Here is a 17,512-nt window from a genome sequence, read left to right on the forward strand (position 1 = left end):
TGCAGAGGAGGAAATCTAGTGGTGACAAATGCTAAATAACGTGTGCAGGGAAAACAAACTGTAATCATGCAGTTACATGGATAGGGCCTAATTGCACCATTATCACTCACAGAAGAGCTCTTGGAGTTGTTGCAGAGAGTTCTCAGGAACAGCAGCGTGGCACTTGACAGGAGGAAAAAAAGACAAATTGAATATTACTAATTGGTAGAAAAAACCTCAGGAAACAGAAGTTAAGCGTCATTGTATCGGGTCTGTCAGTGCCTACATCCCACACGTGGTTACCCTGTCTGAGAGGGCTGTGAGCAGCCTAGGAAAGCTACAACAAAGTGTGTAACCACTTCCACATGAGAAGAGAGGGAATAGATTGGGGCTGTTCCCTTTGGAAAAGGTGTAGAGGGGATGGATGCGACAGAAGCCCCTAAAGTCATGACTGGTGTGCAGAAGGTGGATGGGGAATGGTGAATGGTTGTTCATGTTGACATTACCAAAGAGCCAAAGGTAATCGAAGGAGTAGCTTTTGATTTGCTGCTTGCTAAATAAAAAGAATTCCAATGACTTCTAGGCTCTGAGGTGGGAGACACCTGGGATGTCTGGAACGTTTTAAAACTGGCAGTAGTGTGTGATCCAAGCAAAGGAGAAGAAAAAAGCCTCTAGGACCTAAGGAGATAGAAAGTAACCTGAAAAAATTAATTAGGAGCATGGAAGCACCTCTGAGTACCAGGAAATTCAGATCAATAAAGACTTCTTGGTGTTAGAAGGGCTGTGGGAGAAAGATGGGAGTTGACCTCAAGGAGATTGGAGGGGAGACCTATGGATGCTTCATCTATAAAAACTACAAAGGAAAGGTGCAAGAACTGAGCTCTGCCCTGTAACTGTAGTTGAGATTAAGGATAATTTATGAATGATCCTTAAAAGTGACCAATAACTTAAAAGCAGTGCTCTGCTTCTTTTTCAAGAAGTAGGATAAGATGAGGTATGTGGGCTGAGACCAGGCCCTGTCCAGCTCCAGCTGGACTCCTGCAGGTGTCCGGAACAGAGGAGGAGCAGGGCAGGTATAGCCTGTGCTGCCTGATCCTTGTTATTTTCCAGCCTTCGTTCCACTGTAAGGAATATGGCTTTCCATGATAAAACAAACTTCCAAGGCTGACAACATAAATCTGGGAATCCCCCCACATAAAGAGGCAGCATTGCTGTAGATGAAAGAACTGGATGGTGTGGATATGGGACCCACAGGAATGGGATGAGGTTCAGTGATGCAAGATGCAGACCTGTGCCTATGGATTGAGAACAGATTGTTCCCCTCTGAACCAGGAGCTCAGTGCAGCAGCCAGGGAGGCTTGGATGTGTTGGATCAGGCTTTGCCCTGTGCATTGTGCAGCCCTAGGAAAGGCAGCTGAGGTCCTAATCCTGAGTATCTTCCTAGCAAGGCTAAGGGGACATCAGCCCAGTCTGAGACCAGCAAAAGGCACTGGGGAACCTCTGCAGCTCTGTGAGGATGGTGGTGGCTCATGTTGTGCACAGCAGCTCAGCTGGGGCACATTTAGGGACAGCTCTGAGGTCGGGTGGGACAAAGAAATCCTGAGGCTGCTCTTTCTGCTCCTGGGAGGGGTCAGACTTCCCAGAGGCAGTTTTCCCTGATCCAAAGGGGTGGTTTGGGCAGGGCAGAAAGGCCATCAGAGGTATTTTTGCAGGTGTCTGTTAGTTCTTGTGTTCATCAGAAGAAACTGATTGTCTGCAGAAGCCGTGGCTGCCCCTGCATCCCTGGCAGTGCCCAAGGCTGGACTGGACAGGGCTTGGAGCAGCCTGGGACAGTGGGAGGTGTCCCTGCCCATGGCAGGGGGTGGCACTGGGTTGGCTTTAAGGTCTCTTCCCACCCAAACCAGCCTGTGGTTCTGTGATTCCATGAGTCATAAACGAGCTGGTGTGCAGGGCGTCGCGCGGCTCCACAGTGGTGATGTCGACTGTCTATAAAGAATTGTAAAAATAGTCCCAAGTGATGGAGGGGTGAAACACCAGGTAGATAAATGTAATGTAAAGTACATTGGTAAAATTAGGTTGTATTTCACATGCCCTGTAAGTGATGCTGAGCTGATTGTTATCACTCAGGAGTGAAAGGATGGAGTTAAGAGTGCTGTGAGCTCTGTGCTCCCGGGAGCAAAAAGCCCTCACCAAACCCAAAGCCCATCTGAAACCGGATATTAGGGTTTATTAGGAAAAGAAGGGAGAACAAAACAGAAAAATCCCCATCTTGCTCTGTGAATACCTTCTAAATAAATCTCAAATGTGCAGCATGACCGCCGCCCCCTCTGCTGCACCTCAAAGGCTGGAGGAGAATGGGAAATGGTGCAGAGACAGCAACAGTAAAAGGAACCAGATAATAAAGATTGCATCAGTCGGTGCAGATAAGGATTGCAAGGAAAATCAAAAGGCTGCTTCTTGTGTGAGGAATTATTGAAGAGGCTAAAGCTCTTCAACCTGAAAAGAAGACAGCAGAGGGGTACCGAGGGCTTAGAATCCTGAGTGGTGCAGAGAAGCTGGTGCCAGCAGGATTGTTCCCTGGTTTTGCACTGGACAAACGTTTTAGCAATTGAGAAGTTCAGGCAGCACATCAAAGAATGTACTTTTATACAAAGAACAGCTGAACTGTGGATCTCCTGCCCACGGGATGCTGTAGATGCCAAAAGTTGGGTTGATATCCACAGCAGCTTAGGCTCGGTCATGAAGTCAAAAATCATCAGTGGCTGTTAAGCACAAGGATACAAGCTCTGGGTCAGAAGGTCCTGAAGTCTGCAGCTGTGGGAAGCTGGAAGTTGTGTCCAGAGCTGTGCTTGTGTGTACAGTGTTCCCAGGCCAGGGGCTGCTGTCAGCTGCAGGAGGCTGCCCGTGGGTCTGCCCTGCAGAGCCTGTGCTGAGGGGTTTCAGAGGGGAACTCAGTAACTTCTTGGCTTAAAAGATCCTGGCTGTTTATCAGGGGATATGGAGGTACAAGGGTGGAAGGAGAGCTGTTTGATCTGGAGTGAAGCAGAACCAACCACGGGAGCGAGTTTGTGTTGGGAATGTGAAGGTGGTGCTGACTCTCGGCAAGATTCTGCTGGAAACAGGACTTGGCCAGGTTGGAAGGTGTGACAGTGAAATTCAGTGAGGGTCTGCAGGTGTTGCCTTCCCATCCTGGGGATCTGCGTCTGCACAGCAGGTTAAGGTGGCAAAATAGCCAGTTTAGGGGAATGAACTATTGGAGGTGTTGCCAGGGCTTGTCACAGGGATTAGTGTCAGAGCTGGGCCTGTTTAACACCGAACAGGGGCCTGGATAAATGGACAATGTCACACCAGTATTCCTTACATGGGGAGGCTTGAAGAGGAGAAGGATACAGAGGAGGTTTTAGTGGAAATGAGAAATATGAAGAAAAATAACCATAAGTTCATGTGGACTGTGGACTGAGGAAGAAAAGTAGAAGGTGCTGGTTGGCCCCAGTGGCCTGGGAGCAGAGGGGAGCTGTGCCTGCTGTGGATGTGCCCAGAGCTGTACATGGAGAGAGGTTTCTCCCTGGCAGCAGGAGGCTGATTGTGAATTTCACCATAAGATCTGGCATTCTCCATCTCAAACCCATGAGGTCAACTCAAAACTGGGTTGGGTTTTTCTGGCTTGCGAGCTGAAGGCTGCATTCCATTCCTAATTCCAATGGTGCCCCAAAAAGTACTGATGGCCAAATAAGTGATCTTTGCATGTAGAGGTAAATTATTTTACAAGGAGATGCTGAACCTCATCAAAGCCCCAGCTGCACTGCCTGGACATTGGATGCTGATGAAAAATAGGTGCAAGAAAACATTTTTTTGACAGAATCTGAAGGGAATTGTGATCAAAATCCCACGTACCTGGTGTGATAATAAATTGTGTGACATACTGAAGGCTGTGGAGAGGAGTGTTCTGTGTGGGAGACGGTGTAATGACGTGGGAATCTGTGGCATTAAGGCAATTAACAACTGATGGGCTTAAATGCTTCTGTAATCCTTCCCTGCAAGGGTGGGCAGGCCCTGGCACAGGGTGCCCAGAGCAGCTGGGGCTGCCCCTGGATCCCTGGCAGTGCCCAAGGCCAGGCTGGACATTGGGGCTGGGAGCAGCCTGGGACAGTGGGAGGTGTCCCTGCCGTGGCAGGAGTGGCACTGGGTGGGCTTTGAGGTCCCTTCCAACCCAAACCATTCCATGACTGTATGAATGATCAATCTGACTTTGGAACTTGCAGGTTGGGGGACTTGCCTCTGAAAATGTGAGATGGGCTGAGGCCGTGAAGGACTTCAAACAGCAGCAGAGCACCTTGTGTGGAGACGTCCTGCTGACCACGGCCTTCGTCTCCTACCTGGGCTACTTCACCAAGAAATACCGCCAGGACCTCCTGGATGGTGTCTGGAGGCCCTATTTGCACCAGCTAAAAGTAGGTTCTGATTCCTCTGAGAAGCTGTTGCTACTGGGATTAATGTGGCTGTAAATCCTGGTGCCCACAGGGGATCTCTCAAGTGAGGGACATCACTGTGTCTTCACCGAGCTGGAGCGAGGATCAGGACATGGCCTTTACTCCTCCCTGGGGAAAATGTGGTGGCCTTGCTCCATGAAGTTCCTTCATGTACACAGGGAAATCCCAAACACAGAGCCCAGCCCTGCAGTTTTGTCCACAGCCATGAAGGAGGGGGGAATATGGAGGAGGAATTACTTGGAGCGGGCAGAGCTCGCTGCCAGCTCTCCAGTAGGCCTGGAAAAAATCCAGGTGTTTTTTCATTCTGAACACAAGCTCTGGTCATGCTGGCCATGCCTCTCAGCTGGTTTTATCCATGTCATGCTGTTAGGACCAGATGGAGATCATTGTGCTTGAAACTTATTTAATATTTCACTAATTTTAACAGGGTCCTCTCCTACAAATGGTGCCAAGAAGATTTTAAATAAGGTCCCAGTGGGGCAGAGATGCCCAGATCAAAGGACTGACCGAAGCAGGCAGTTCCTTGGGCTGAGAGAGGGAAACTTCATTCTGCATTTCTTAATACTAAGCCAGAAACTTAGTTAAGAGGTGCAATATTGTTCCAAAAATGACCTGACTGTGCTGAGAAATGTCACCATCCTCACAGCCAGGAATTCCTTCCCAGTATCCCATCCATCCCTGCCCTCTGGCAGTGGGAAACCATTCCCTGTGTCCTATCCCTCCATCCCTTGTCCCCAGTCCCTCTCCAGCTCTCCTGGAGCCCCCTTAGGCCCTGCAAGGGGCTCTGAGCTCTCCCTGGAGCCTTCTCTTGTCCAGGTGAGCACCCCCAGCTCTCCCAGCCTGGCTCCAGAGCAGAGGGGCTCCAGCCCTCACCTCATGGAGCATCTCCACGGCCTCCTCTGGACCTGCTCCAGCAGCTCCACACCCTGCTGCTGTTGGGCACCAGTGCTGAGGGCAGCTCTGCTGGTGGAGTCACACCCGAGTGGAGCAGAGGGGCCGAATCACCTCCCTCAACCTCCTGGTCATGCTGCTGGTGACTCGGATCCATGTAATTTATCACTTCTTAACAAAGCTCACTTTCCTTGGAATCACTAGGAAGCCTTTCTGCTTGCCTCCCAGGTGCCAATCCCTGTGACCCCATGCCTGGACCCGCTGTCCATGCTGGCGGACGGCGCGGCCGTGGCGGCGTGGCAGAACCAGGGCCTGCCGGCCGAGCGCACGTCCACCGAGAACGCCGCCATCCTGAGCAGCTGCGAGCGCTGGCCCCTCGTGGTGGATCCCCAGCTGCAGGGCAGCAAGTGGATCAAAAGCACCCATGGCGAAGGGCTCCGGGTGATCCAAGCGGGGCAGAAGGGGTAAAACCGTCCTTCTCTCGTCGTGAGCAGGGGATGTGCCCGCCTGCCCGGGGTGCTTGGTGGGCAGGGGACACTCAGCTGCAGCCATCGGAGGCAGTCGCACTGAGGCAAACCTGCTGCTGCATTTGCTCACGTTATCTGCTCGTTCATTACCAAAATGACAGGTTTCTCATTAAATCAAGGGTCTGTTTAGTGCTTGGCTCAGTTACCATGGAAACTCCTCTGAAGCTGGTGATGGAGTGAGCTGAGTTCGGGTATCACAGAATCCCAGACTGGCTTGGGTTGGAAGGGACCTTAAAGATCATCCCATTCCACCCCTGCCATGGGCAGGGACATTTTCCACTATCCCAGGCTGCTCCAAGCCTTGTCCAGCCTGGACCTGGACATTTCCAGGGATGGGGCAGCCACAGCTGCTCTGGGCAATGGGCCTTTGCAGGACTGTGGCATCCTCCATGGGCTCGTTGTAACTGTCAGCTGTCCTGGTTTAGTCTCATCCAGGAGGATGACCAGGGCTTCCTACCACTTGGAGAAAGAGAGGGCTCGGGTATGGAGAGGGCACCATGCCCTGCAGACCAGCTGGGCTGAGGCTGCTCCCACCAGCTGGACACTCTCAGTGCAGCACCCCTGCATGGATCTGGATAAATCTTTCGTGGGAAGGCCTTTCCACCCCTGGCTCTCTTTTCCAGACTGGTCTTCTGCTGTGTCACCTTGCACCCATCTCTGCCCACTTGTGAGGAGCCCCAGCAGGGGTGGAGCAGCCCGAGTGGAATCCTTATGGAGATGTGCCAGCACTGGGGGTTGTTTCCGAAATACAGAGCAAAGCTCTGGTGACAGGCAGGAGTGACCCAGGCCTGGTGCTTCCAAATTCCTGTAGATTTGGAGATGCCTTGGGGTTGCCCATGTTTCCTCCTCTGAGGTTACCCAGGTTTTGCTGGTGCCTCCTCTGCTTTCCTCAGAGAAAATAACAGCGAGTTACTCGATCTGACCTCGTGTGGGATCAAAACAAGGCTCGTTTTTCACAACAGCAAATTTCTGTTTCCTGGCCACCTTGGCCACCATGCCTTGCAGCTACTCAAAGCTGTCTGTGGAACAGCAGGGATCCCAGAAGAGGCACCTAAATCTGAACCTGCAGGATGGAACCAGAGGAACAGACCCTGTAGCATCCCTGCTGTGCCAATATGACATCTCTTTTTCCCCTCCCCGGCCACACTCTGGGCTGGCAGGGGCTTTAAAGAGGGGAATTTAGTGTTTTGCTGTGATGTCTCAGAGCTGAGGACTAAAAGCATCATCAGTGCCCCATTACAGCAATTCAGGGGATGTTTCATCCTCTGGGAGATGGAGCTTTTTGCTTTCAACTGCTGGAAGAGGTCTAAACCCACATGCAAGGCCCACCTTCAGGAAGGTGCTGCTGTGTGAGCAGCTCTGGGGCTGCTCTGTCATTCCCTCTGACTTTCATTGTGTAAAATACCCCTGGACTCAGAAAATTCGTGGCTGCTCATCAGGGGTGAGGGTTTCACTGGGTCAGCATATTCCTCTAAAAATCAGGCCTAAAGGTCACTCTAAACTTTTGTTTCAGCTCCTTCTGTCATCTCCTGAGCTCCCAAGCTCTCTGGCTTAGACGAGGAGTATGAATTTTGAGCAGTGGATTTAGTTGAGGTGACTCAGTGTAAGAGTGATGGTGGAGAAGTGCCTGGAGCACCCTCCCCTCCTGCCCAGGGTCCTGCTCCCCTCTTGGCAGAGGGATTGTGTGAAGAGCAGAGCAGCCCTGAAGGACACCACACAGGCACCTGGTCCTGCCCTTGCATCCCAAAGCAGAAATCCCCATTTCACAGCTAGGCACTGGGCAAAGGGTTCCATTTCCTCATGGGGAAAGTTGTCCTAAGCATGACCCTAAACCCTGGGCACAATGGAGCTGAAAGCTGCTCTTTGACCTTGCTTTTATGCACGATGAACTTCACCAGTGGGTTCTGTGGGAAACAAAGTACGTGCTGAAAATAACTCCAGGCTGTGACAGCTTTTGCTCACGGCTGCCCAGACTCTTCTGGGACAGACTCGGTGGTCACTGCTTGCCCTTGGAAGGTCTTCAGCCTCATTCTCTCTGTTGGACAGCCAGGACTCTGCCAGTGACACTTTCTGCACCTGGCACTGACACCACCTTAGCCCTCTTTCTGTCTCCAAATGCTGGCACCTGCCTGTAGCTGCCACCGCAGTGAGGGTCCCCTCTGTCCCCTCCTCACTGACAGTGTCACAGCCTGCTCTGCTGCTCTGTGCTGTTTCCCACAGGTATCTGGACACACTGGAACAAGCCCTGGCTGCTGGAGAGCTGGTTTTGATTGAGAACCTGGAGGAATCTGTGGATCCAGTGCTGGGGCCGTTACTGGGGCGAGAAACAATCAAGAAAGGCAGGTGAGCTTGGGGGGGCTTGGGGACACGTGTGGGTGGGGGCTGGGGGCTGTTGTGCTCTCTGTTCCTGCCCTCAGACCGTGGGTGTTCCCACCCAGCAGCATCAACATCCTGCCTTCAGCAGTGAGGGCGTTTTAAATCAGGCAATCACAGGTAATTCAGCCACAGGATGGCCTGGAAATCAACCTGGATTTCTCATTCCATTTCACAGCATCATTCAAACCTCATATAAAAGAGAGACCTGTAATTCTCCCATTGTACACTGACCTCGGGGTCTGTAATTGGCTGTTCTGACACTGAATTATTACCAAAATAGCTGCTGCTGTTGTGAAGTAAAAGTAGCCTTGAATTTTAGCAAACACTGCACAGCGTTTAGAAATGCAGCTACCAGTTTCAGCATCAAGGATATCAAGTGTTTCTTAATGAGGTCAAGCTCTCATGGCAGCTGCTGGTCACCTCCAGCCAAGAGGAGGTCAGCAAGAGAGGCAGCCAGGGAGCTCTTCTTCCTTAAGTTCTTTAAGGATTATTTCCTTGCTCGCCTGAAACATCCCAGGGTGCTGTAAACTGGTGGGCAAGGCAAGCTGTCTGCAAAGGGCTCAGGGGAGAACATCCCAGGAAGGGTGGCTGAGCAGGGGTTTGGCTGCAGGATGGAGGAGCAGGATTGGTCCCAGTGCAGGACTGAAATGGTTGGAGAATGTTGGGAAGGGGGATGCAGCAGAGAGGGAGCAATCCTGAGCCCCCCTCCAGTGGAACACTCAGGCAGCCCCTTTTGGGGCTGTGCATCTCAAAACTCCCTGTGAGATCATGTCTTTCCTAACAAAGGGAAAATAAGTCATAAATCACAAAGGAAGTCCCTGAGTTTTGTGTCTCCAGGCCCTAAGCCCAGACTCCAGGCAGATGCTGCCAGTCCCAGAGTGGGAATGATTTCGCTGTGGGGTCTGGCAGGGTCTCTGGTGCTGCTGTGAGCTGCCTGCACTGGGGGGTTTACAGCTCTGAAAGCAATCGAGGGGGCCAGGAGGGCACCCAGTGAGTGATGTTGGACTGGGAAGTGTATTCAAATTCCCTTGAGAACCTCACCGTTCCCACAACAGTGACTAATGAAAAGCTCTATGCTGAGAGGCTTTTCCGCCCTGGAACTCCATTCTAGGCAGAATTCAGCCTCTGTCCAAAGCCAGGAGAGTTCATGGTTGGACTGGTTGTGCTGCTGCTGGAAAATCTGAGCCTCCTTAAACAGGATCCAAAATTCAGGGGAGACTCTCTGGGCTTTTTACCCAAAATCAGAAATGATTCCAGTGTGTCCAGGATGAAACACTTTGCTTAAATAATAATTTCTGTGAGGAGTGCCGAGTACCTGACTGAGACCCACCCTGTCCTGCGGTGACAGCTCCTGGCACACGCTCCTGGCTGATGCTCCTTTTGCCGAAATTCCAGGTACATTAAACTTGGGCACAAGGAGTGTGCCTTGCACCCTTCCTTCCGCCTCATCCTGCACACCAAGCTGGCAAACCCCCACTTCCAGCCCGAGCTGCAGGCACAGTGCACCCTCATCAACTTCTCCGTCACCCGCGACGGCCTCGAGGAGCAGCTGCTGGCGGCCGTGGTGAGCGTGGAGAGGCCTGACCTGGAGGAGCTGAAGGTCAGCACCTGGGAATTGTCACTGGGAGCAAGTAGAAATCAGCATTATTATTATTATTATTATTATTATTATTATTATTACTGTTGTTGTTCGTCCTACATCAAGAGGCCTGACCTGCAGGAGCTGAAGATCAGCACCTGAGAGTTTACACTGGGAGCAAGTGTTCCAATCATCATTAGCATGAAACATTATTTATTTTTATTTTTATTTTTATTTATTTTTATTTTTATTTTTATTTTTATTTTTATTTTTATTTTTATTTATTTTTTTATTTTTATTTTTATTTTTTATTTTATTTATTTTTTATTTTTGTTTTTGTTTTTATTTTTATCTTTTAGGACAAACAGCATTTCTCATGCCAGCTTGCAGAGATTGCCGAGCTCATCACAAAATCAGATTTTCCCTTTATGAGAAACATTGAGGGTTTTTTTTTCCTTTAGCCTTCTCTTTTCTCAGTCTTTTGAGAACCCTGGTACTGCATTTTCAAGGCTTTTCTCCCCAAAATTCTCTTTATTTTCCTCCTCCTGTTGTGACTGAAAGCTGAGGTTCTCACCACCATTGTTTTTCTGGACTTCACAGATTTAATTTTGAAGGCAGCATTAATCTCACTTAATTTTTGGCATTTATGGTAAAGGATTCTCTCCATAAATATTGTGAGGCTGGTAATGATAATTTTCTCTTCCTCCCACTTCTTTGTAACAGGCCAAAATATTTTCTCTCTCTCTTAGTAAGTATGGCTTCAATTTCAAGATAATTTTCTAAAGAAAACCCTCCCTTCTGATGACACCTTTAACAATGCAACAAATACGTATAATACTAAAAATTTTCTGAGAGTGGGAATAAATTTACTGCACATGTTCAGTCAGGCCAGGCCAGTTCTTTAATAACCTTTCCATTTAATGAGGTTCTGAAGTACCTTAGCTGGGCAGCCTTAATGATGCATCGAGGCTCATGTGCTAATGAGCCAAAAGATGCCATCAAAAATGCACAATGAGCTGATTTAATGTGTGAGCCAGGGTGCTGTGCTGGGGCCACGAGGGACACAAAGCCCTGCTCAGTCCCCCCAGCACAATTCCTGGGGGATGGCATTTTCCTTACCTTGAAGAATATTGAATTCTTTCTCTCTAGCACCACAGCAAGGTAACACCAGAGCCAGCAGCTCTCCTCTCCTTCTCACCCAATTCCATCCTGCTGCAGCCCTGCTGCCCCGGGGAGGAGAAAAGCAGCCTGGTATTCCAGATGTTCTGCTGGATGGGGAACAGTCCTAAAACCTGTTCCCTGCTGCCCTAAAAGCAGAGCTGTGTCTCCTTGGGCACAGTGAGGGATGGCAGTGCCACGTGTGACCAGGGGCTGGCCAAGGGCTCAGCACCTTCTGCCCCCAGGGCTGGGTCTGCTCACTGGGGAGCTCCTTGGAGGCCTGGGCTGGAATCCTGGATTCCCCAAAGGAGAGGTCACCTCTCCAGGTCTGTGTTAGTCCTTCCTCTCCACCGTGGGACTGAAGGGACAGGTGTTTGGTGGCCAGGGAAGGTTCAGAGCTCTGGTTTGAGGGCAATGGAGATGATTCCTAAAGCACTGCACAAAGGTTGCTGAGCTCAAAGCACACCTTGTGTGTGGAGCCCAGAATTTATTGCTAATAACCTAATCAAATAAATAACACAACAAAACCAGCAGAAGGGAAAAGGAGAAGTGGCTGCTGTGGCTGAGCTTGGAAGGCTCTGGAAGTGAATCCTGCAGAGGTGGCTTGGAGTCCTGGTGAACTTGTTTTGCCCATGGAATGAAGTTTGGAAGGCTCTGGGAGTAACCTGTTTGCCAGGAGCAGCACTTTCATACATCAGCTGTGAAATACCAGCTAATGAGCTGCACTGCAGAAATAAGGAATGATGACCTCGCTGTGCTGCAAACCACGGCAGGATGAGGCTGCAGCACCCACAGGGGCTGGGGGGCACCCAGTCTGGGCTTCTGAGGGTGCTCCCAGACCCTGCGTGGGGCTTACAGGCAATTGGAACAAAAACCCACCCCCTCCTCATTAATAACTCCAGGGCTCACAGTCCATGGGCTGCAAAAAGAGCTGCAAAATGTCATTTTTCCAGGCATTCTATGCTCGAATGACAGGAATGCACACAATTAGCCACGTTAGTTTTCTGGTTCAGGACTTGTGAAATATTCAGCACCACCAGGAGCAAATTCCTGTGTGTAAAGCCCGGAGAAGAGGCCTTTAAAACAGCCCTTTCCAGCTGAAATACCAAAGCAGACACACTCCAGTGCCTGCTCAGCAGAGCTGCTGTTAACTTGCAATGAGGGTGTGCACGGAATTCCAGCCCATATACTGGAAGATGAGTTATTAATGAAAGAATCCCTTAACCTGCTGGGAAATCTCTGAGAACAGGGCAAATCCTATGGGCTCACTTCTGCATGGTGGGATTGGGAGAGGCACAGGCACATTTCTCCTTCCTGGGGCTTCTCCAGACCCTACAGAGGGACATGGTTTTCCCAAAACTCTCTTTGGAGCATTAGATCCCGTGGCTCATGGCACCGAGTCTGTCATGTGCCAGCTGCCCAGGACTTGTCTCAGTTCCACATGCCCCACGTCAGGTGTTTCACACAGCTGCTGGGTTTTGCAGGGCTATAAAACACTCTCCTGTAAGATCCTTGAGTTTCTTGGCTTGTGTCACTTCAGCACAGTCTGAGGGTTTAAACTGTCACCCAGCAGTGTTTCCCACAGCACTGACTTCACCAGGCTTAGACCAGCATCCCAATCAGAGCTTTCCCACAGGGTATTTTCTGTGAGAACGCTAAAAATAGGTGTTCACAATAGGGACATATTGTGGAATGCCACAATAAACCCAGAGAGAGCCAGGAGTTTTCTCTGAGCAAACACACAGAATAGGGCAATCACATTTCAGGGCAGGAAGCCTGTCGTGGAGGAGCAGTTCAGAAAGGAGCCAGATGAGAGCCTTTGTTTGCACCATGAACAGAGTTAATGGCTGGTGCTTCTGCAGGGGAGAGGGAGGTGGGACCAGTGCCTGCAGAGAATGGAGAGGGCACTTCAGACACAGATTTGCTCTGTAATTCAGAAATCTGCCCGTGGCACAGGATGGTTGTACCGGCCTGAACCTCCTCGCCCATCTGTGTGCTGAGTTTGCAGAGCCTTTGGCAGGGGGGCTTTGTGCAGGTCCAGCTTTAGCCCAGGAAGCCACTGGTCCCAGTGGGACCTGGAGGCCAGGATACAAATGGGAGCAGGACAGGAGAAGCCATGGCTTTGCCCGCAGTTCTGAGCCTGAGATCTCCTCGTGCTCACCTTGGGATCTGAGGGACTTTGCTGCTGGTTTTGCTGTCAGGTTTTAACCCCGTGGCCCCTGTTGCTGGTGTGACTGGTGTGGTGTGGAGTGGCACGAGCAGAGGGTTCAGCAGGAGGGGTGAGGAGCAGCAGGGACTCTCCAGGCTGATGTGGCCCCAAGAAATGAGGTACAAAGATACAGGATGTGTGTCTGAGATGGGGATAAAGGACTTTTCTTCCTGATTCATTTCCAGCATTTTCCTGCATTCCTAGCAAAAGGACTCCGTTCTCCTGGTGCTTTCTGTGCTGCTCCAGGTTTCTCTGAGCTGATAGCTTGTTGGATAAGGAGTGATCCCAGATTCCAGAACTCTGTCCTTTCCCAGGAGTTGCAGAGAGCAGGAATAAGCACTACAGGACTATGGAAGTTGTCAGTGGGAAGCCTGTTCCCATGTGAGGGTGATTAATCCTTATTTTACCACATCCTTTGTGGCTAAAACTTTCTGAATTTATTACTTGCAGTCAGATCTCACAAAGCAGCAGAATGAGTTCAAGATCACCTTGAAAACATTAGAGGACAACTTGCTCTCTCGGCTGTCATCAGCATCTGGTAATTTCCTGGGAGACACAGCACTGGTGGAGAACCTGGAGACCACTAAAAGGACAGCTGCAGAGATTGTGGAGAAGGTACAAAGACGGTGACAGCCTGGAGAAAAGCATGTCTGTGATCCTTTAAGGATTTCTGGGTGGAATATAACCTCTGCTCTGCCCATCTCTGCTCCATCTGCTCAGCAGAGAATAGGAATTGGTACAACTTGTAAATGCTCTCCATTCTGGAGAGCTCCAGGCCATTTAGTTCTTTGGAGCTTTTTTTGTGTTAAATGACCTATTTAAGACCAAGAGAAAACATTGGTGCCTGATGTAAAGACAATAAAATTTACACACTGTATCAAGGCAGCTTTAAACTGTTCCAGCATGATCCTGGGTACATCACACTGCCTCAGTTAGGCTGGATTTTAGTACTGACCAGGGACTGGAATCCGGTGAGTGTGTGATCTCGAGTAAATCTGCAATAACGCAGGTATTTCATACCCTTCCATTCCTCAGAGTATAAATCAGCATTTGTAGGAGCTGGGTGAGCACTGCCATCTGCCCAGCTGTCCTTACATGGGCTTAGGCGAATGCACAGAGGTTTTTCCTTGCCACTGAGGGCACTTGGGAAGGGTGGTTCCCATGCCAGGATTGACCCAGGACCCCGGTGTGGCCGTTCAGCTGCTCCCCTCTGCAGTGCCCCCATCTCCAGAGCCTGCAGTTGCCCTTCCCCAGCCACTGGCCCATGTTCTGCCTGGCTGGGGCTGGAACTGCCTCTCACTTCCCAGCCAGTGACCAAGAAACTGAGTGCTCCTCCCTCCACGTTAAAAATCGGAATTATTTTCCATTTGTGGTGCATCAGGTGCATTCAGCTGCCTGGGGAGGGGTTGCTTGAACCCCCAGAGGGGGTGTTGAAGGGAGTTTTTGACGTGGAAAGCTTGGCATCTCCCCCTTGAAGTAGGTGGTTTTGAAGTGCTTCACCTTCTAAACCAGCAGTGCCAACAGGGGATGAATTTTAGAGTTTGCACCTGGATTTTATGAGTTTGTTCCCACCTGGAAGGCTGTGGAAGAGCCCCGTTAGAGGTTCAAGTCAAGCCTCACTCTGTTTTTGGTCTGTCTACTCAAAGAAAGGTGTTCAGCCAACATTTTCCTTCCTATGGAAGTCCTCCCTGCTCTACAGATGAAGAGCATCTGTCTGCCCCACCTCTGGCTCTGAGTTTCAGCAGGGGCTGTGTGATGCTGTGCTGGCTGGTTCTGCCACAGAAAGCTTAGGAAGGGCTGGAGAGGGACTTCTTGCAGTGATAGGACAAGGGGGATGGCTTCAAGATGAAAATGGGCAGATTTAGATGAGATGTTAGGAAGAAATTCCTGGCTGTGAGGGTGGGGAGGCCCTGGCACAGGGTGCCCAGAGAAGCTGTGGCTGCCCCTGGATCCCTGGCAGTGCCCAAGGCCAGGATGGATGGGGCTTGGAGCAGCCTGGGGTAGTGGAAGGTGTCGCTGAGTGGAATGAGAAGAACTTTAGGGTCCCTTCCAACCCAAATCATTCTGGGATTTTATGATCCCATTGCATGGCTGGCTGAGCTGGGTGGGTCAGCACTGTCTCAGCAGCTCCTGGCCATTCTGTAAGACGTGTCTGTCCTCAGCCAGGGACTAAAATAAACCCCAGGAGGCTCAGGGATGTCACTTCATGCTGCTGAGGTGGAATGAAAGAACGAACAGGACCGAGGTGATGATGGGGTGCTGTATCTGCCAAGAAGATTTTCACATATCCCCCACAGCAGCTGCAGAGCACTGAGCAGCGAGGTGGGAGGGTTTGGGGCTGCTGAGGAAAGGCAGCAAAGAGCTGTTATAAATTAGCAGCTCTCAGCCCTGGGGAAGCTGCCTGAGAGCAGCACTGGGGCTGCTCTACCCAGGGTTGTTAATGACCTGCACAGGAGGGGGGCAATTAGCACGAGAAACTCATTGATGAGAAAACCAATTCCAGTTAGCAAAGAGCAGGGATCCTAGGGAGAAGTCTGGAGGGGACTCAGGAAAACGAAGGATTGGGCAACTGGGTGGAAAATGCAGTTAGATGGAAGGTTCCAGAGGGGGAGGATGCTGGGGAGGGCAGCTCCAGCCTGGCAGAGGCTGATCCCGTGGCGGGCACTCGTGGGTTGCCCTGCTGCCTTTGTGGCCGATGTCCCCCCTCCCTGGGCTGCACCCGCTGCACAGGGGGGTTCTGACAGGAGTTCTGCTCTGTGTTTCTCTCCAGGTGCAGGAGTTTAAGGCGACAGAAGCCAGGATTAACGAGGCCAGAGAGCACTACAGGCCCGCGGCCTGCCGCGCCTCCCTGCTCTACTTCACCATGAACGAGCTGCACGCCATCCACCCCATGTACCAGTTCTCCCTGAAGGTACCTGCCCTCCAGGGGGGCACTGCTCCCTCTTTGTGGGGTTCATAAAATCAGAATTACAGAGCCACAGGGTCACAGAATTACACAAGGTTTGAGTTGGAAGGGGCCTTAAAGCCCATCCCACCCCTGCCATGGGCAGGGACACCTTCCACTGTCCCAGGTTGCTCCAAGTCCTGTCTGGAAAAAGCTTCAGCTTTAATATTTTATTCAATGGGAAACGGGGTTTTTTTTGTCATATAAGGAAGGTATTTTGGGGCATGGAGGGTTAAATGAGCATCCTGCTCTACAACTTCTTCCAAACGATTTCTTACCTTGACAAGTGCCCTGGAAAAAGGAATTGAGGAGAGACTACAAAATGTTGAGGCTCATCCACAAAGAAGCTTTTCCTTTTGATATCCACGATTCGTTTGTTGGAGTAATTTTATCAGAAAAATGTACAGAATTCCTTTTGTGCCTTTTGAAAGATTTATCCCTTACACATACATAACAGATACAGGGGTTCCTGAGGTTTCACCTTTAATCTGTGTCTCCCATAGTTCGTTTGTTTTACGTTTTCCAGTGAACATGAGCAGCGTGTATAAATACATAGAAAATTATTGGGTGAAATGTTTTTATCTAATAAATTTTGATGACAGATCATAAAGCATTGTGTAAAGATGCACAGGGATGATTTTAGAATACTTGCCACACAGCTGGGAGCCCATTACAAATTAGAACACAAAGATTTATGTGCTGCTCTGCCGCACGTTTTAACACAATTTAAAGAAACATTAAGCAGGAAAATGCATTCTGCAATTATTTAATAATGCATTAGGTATCAGTGTTACTTTAATTTGTTGAGGCATCATTTTTCCTTTGTAGAACCCTAAAAATAAGGCTGCCAACACGGTCATGCCTTGTCCAGTTGGTGCCATCACTGTATATTGGCCTGGTTATTTCCTTCAGCTGGGCCCAGCACACGGAGCCTTTGCACTGCTAAACAGGACTTGGCTTTTATTTTCTTGTTAATTTTCTTTTTCCAGTTACATTTGATAATTTGCTCATTCTTTTAATTTGGACAACTCTGAAAGTTGTTTTGTCTTTTCTCATTTGGATCAGAAATGTTGTTGCAATAATCCTTAATCTCTTATATAAGAGGGTTGTTCTCGATGCAGACACCCACCCTTGAGGGGACTTCACTGGCTGCTTCAGCTCACTACCACTGCTCCCTGCCCTCCTCAGCCAGTCCTTTGCTGGATCCAGACAGTAAGACACTCATGGGACTTAAAAAAATAAATTACTACTACTACTCTTATTATTATTATTATTATTATTGTTGTTGTTGTTGTTATTATTATTTCTATTATTGTTGTTGTTGTTATTATTGCTATTATTATTATTATTATTGTTGTT

At 49.8% G+C, this 17,512-nt stretch overlaps 1 protein-coding gene across 2 annotated transcripts in view; it reads left to right on the forward strand.

Annotated features, from left to right (window-relative positions):
- The window catches only part of LOC121661667 (dynein heavy chain 9, axonemal-like), a 124,861-nt gene that overhangs the window by 52,945 nt on the left and 54,404 nt on the right, over positions 1 to 17,512 (forward strand). For both annotated transcript variants that reach the window (XM_042022080.1, XM_042022081.1), the window contains 6 exons: positions 4,242 to 4,430; positions 5,589 to 5,824; positions 8,108 to 8,230; positions 9,659 to 9,863; positions 13,660 to 13,824; positions 15,980 to 16,120. In XM_042022080.1, the coding sequence (XP_041878014.1) occupies positions 4,242 to 4,430; positions 5,589 to 5,824; positions 8,108 to 8,230; positions 9,659 to 9,863; positions 13,660 to 13,824; positions 15,980 to 16,120 (1,059 nt within the window). The remainder of the gene's footprint in view (positions 1 to 4,241; positions 4,431 to 5,588; positions 5,825 to 8,107; positions 8,231 to 9,658; positions 9,864 to 13,659; positions 13,825 to 15,979; positions 16,121 to 17,512) is intronic.

Source organism: Corvus kubaryi, unplaced genomic scaffold, assembly GCF_017639235.1.
Source record: "Corvus kubaryi isolate FWS band 111438036 unplaced genomic scaffold, C.kubaryi_AGA036_p1.0 37187, whole genome shotgun sequence".
Classification (NCBI taxonomy): domain Eukaryota; kingdom Metazoa; phylum Chordata; class Aves; order Passeriformes; family Corvidae; genus Corvus; species Corvus kubaryi.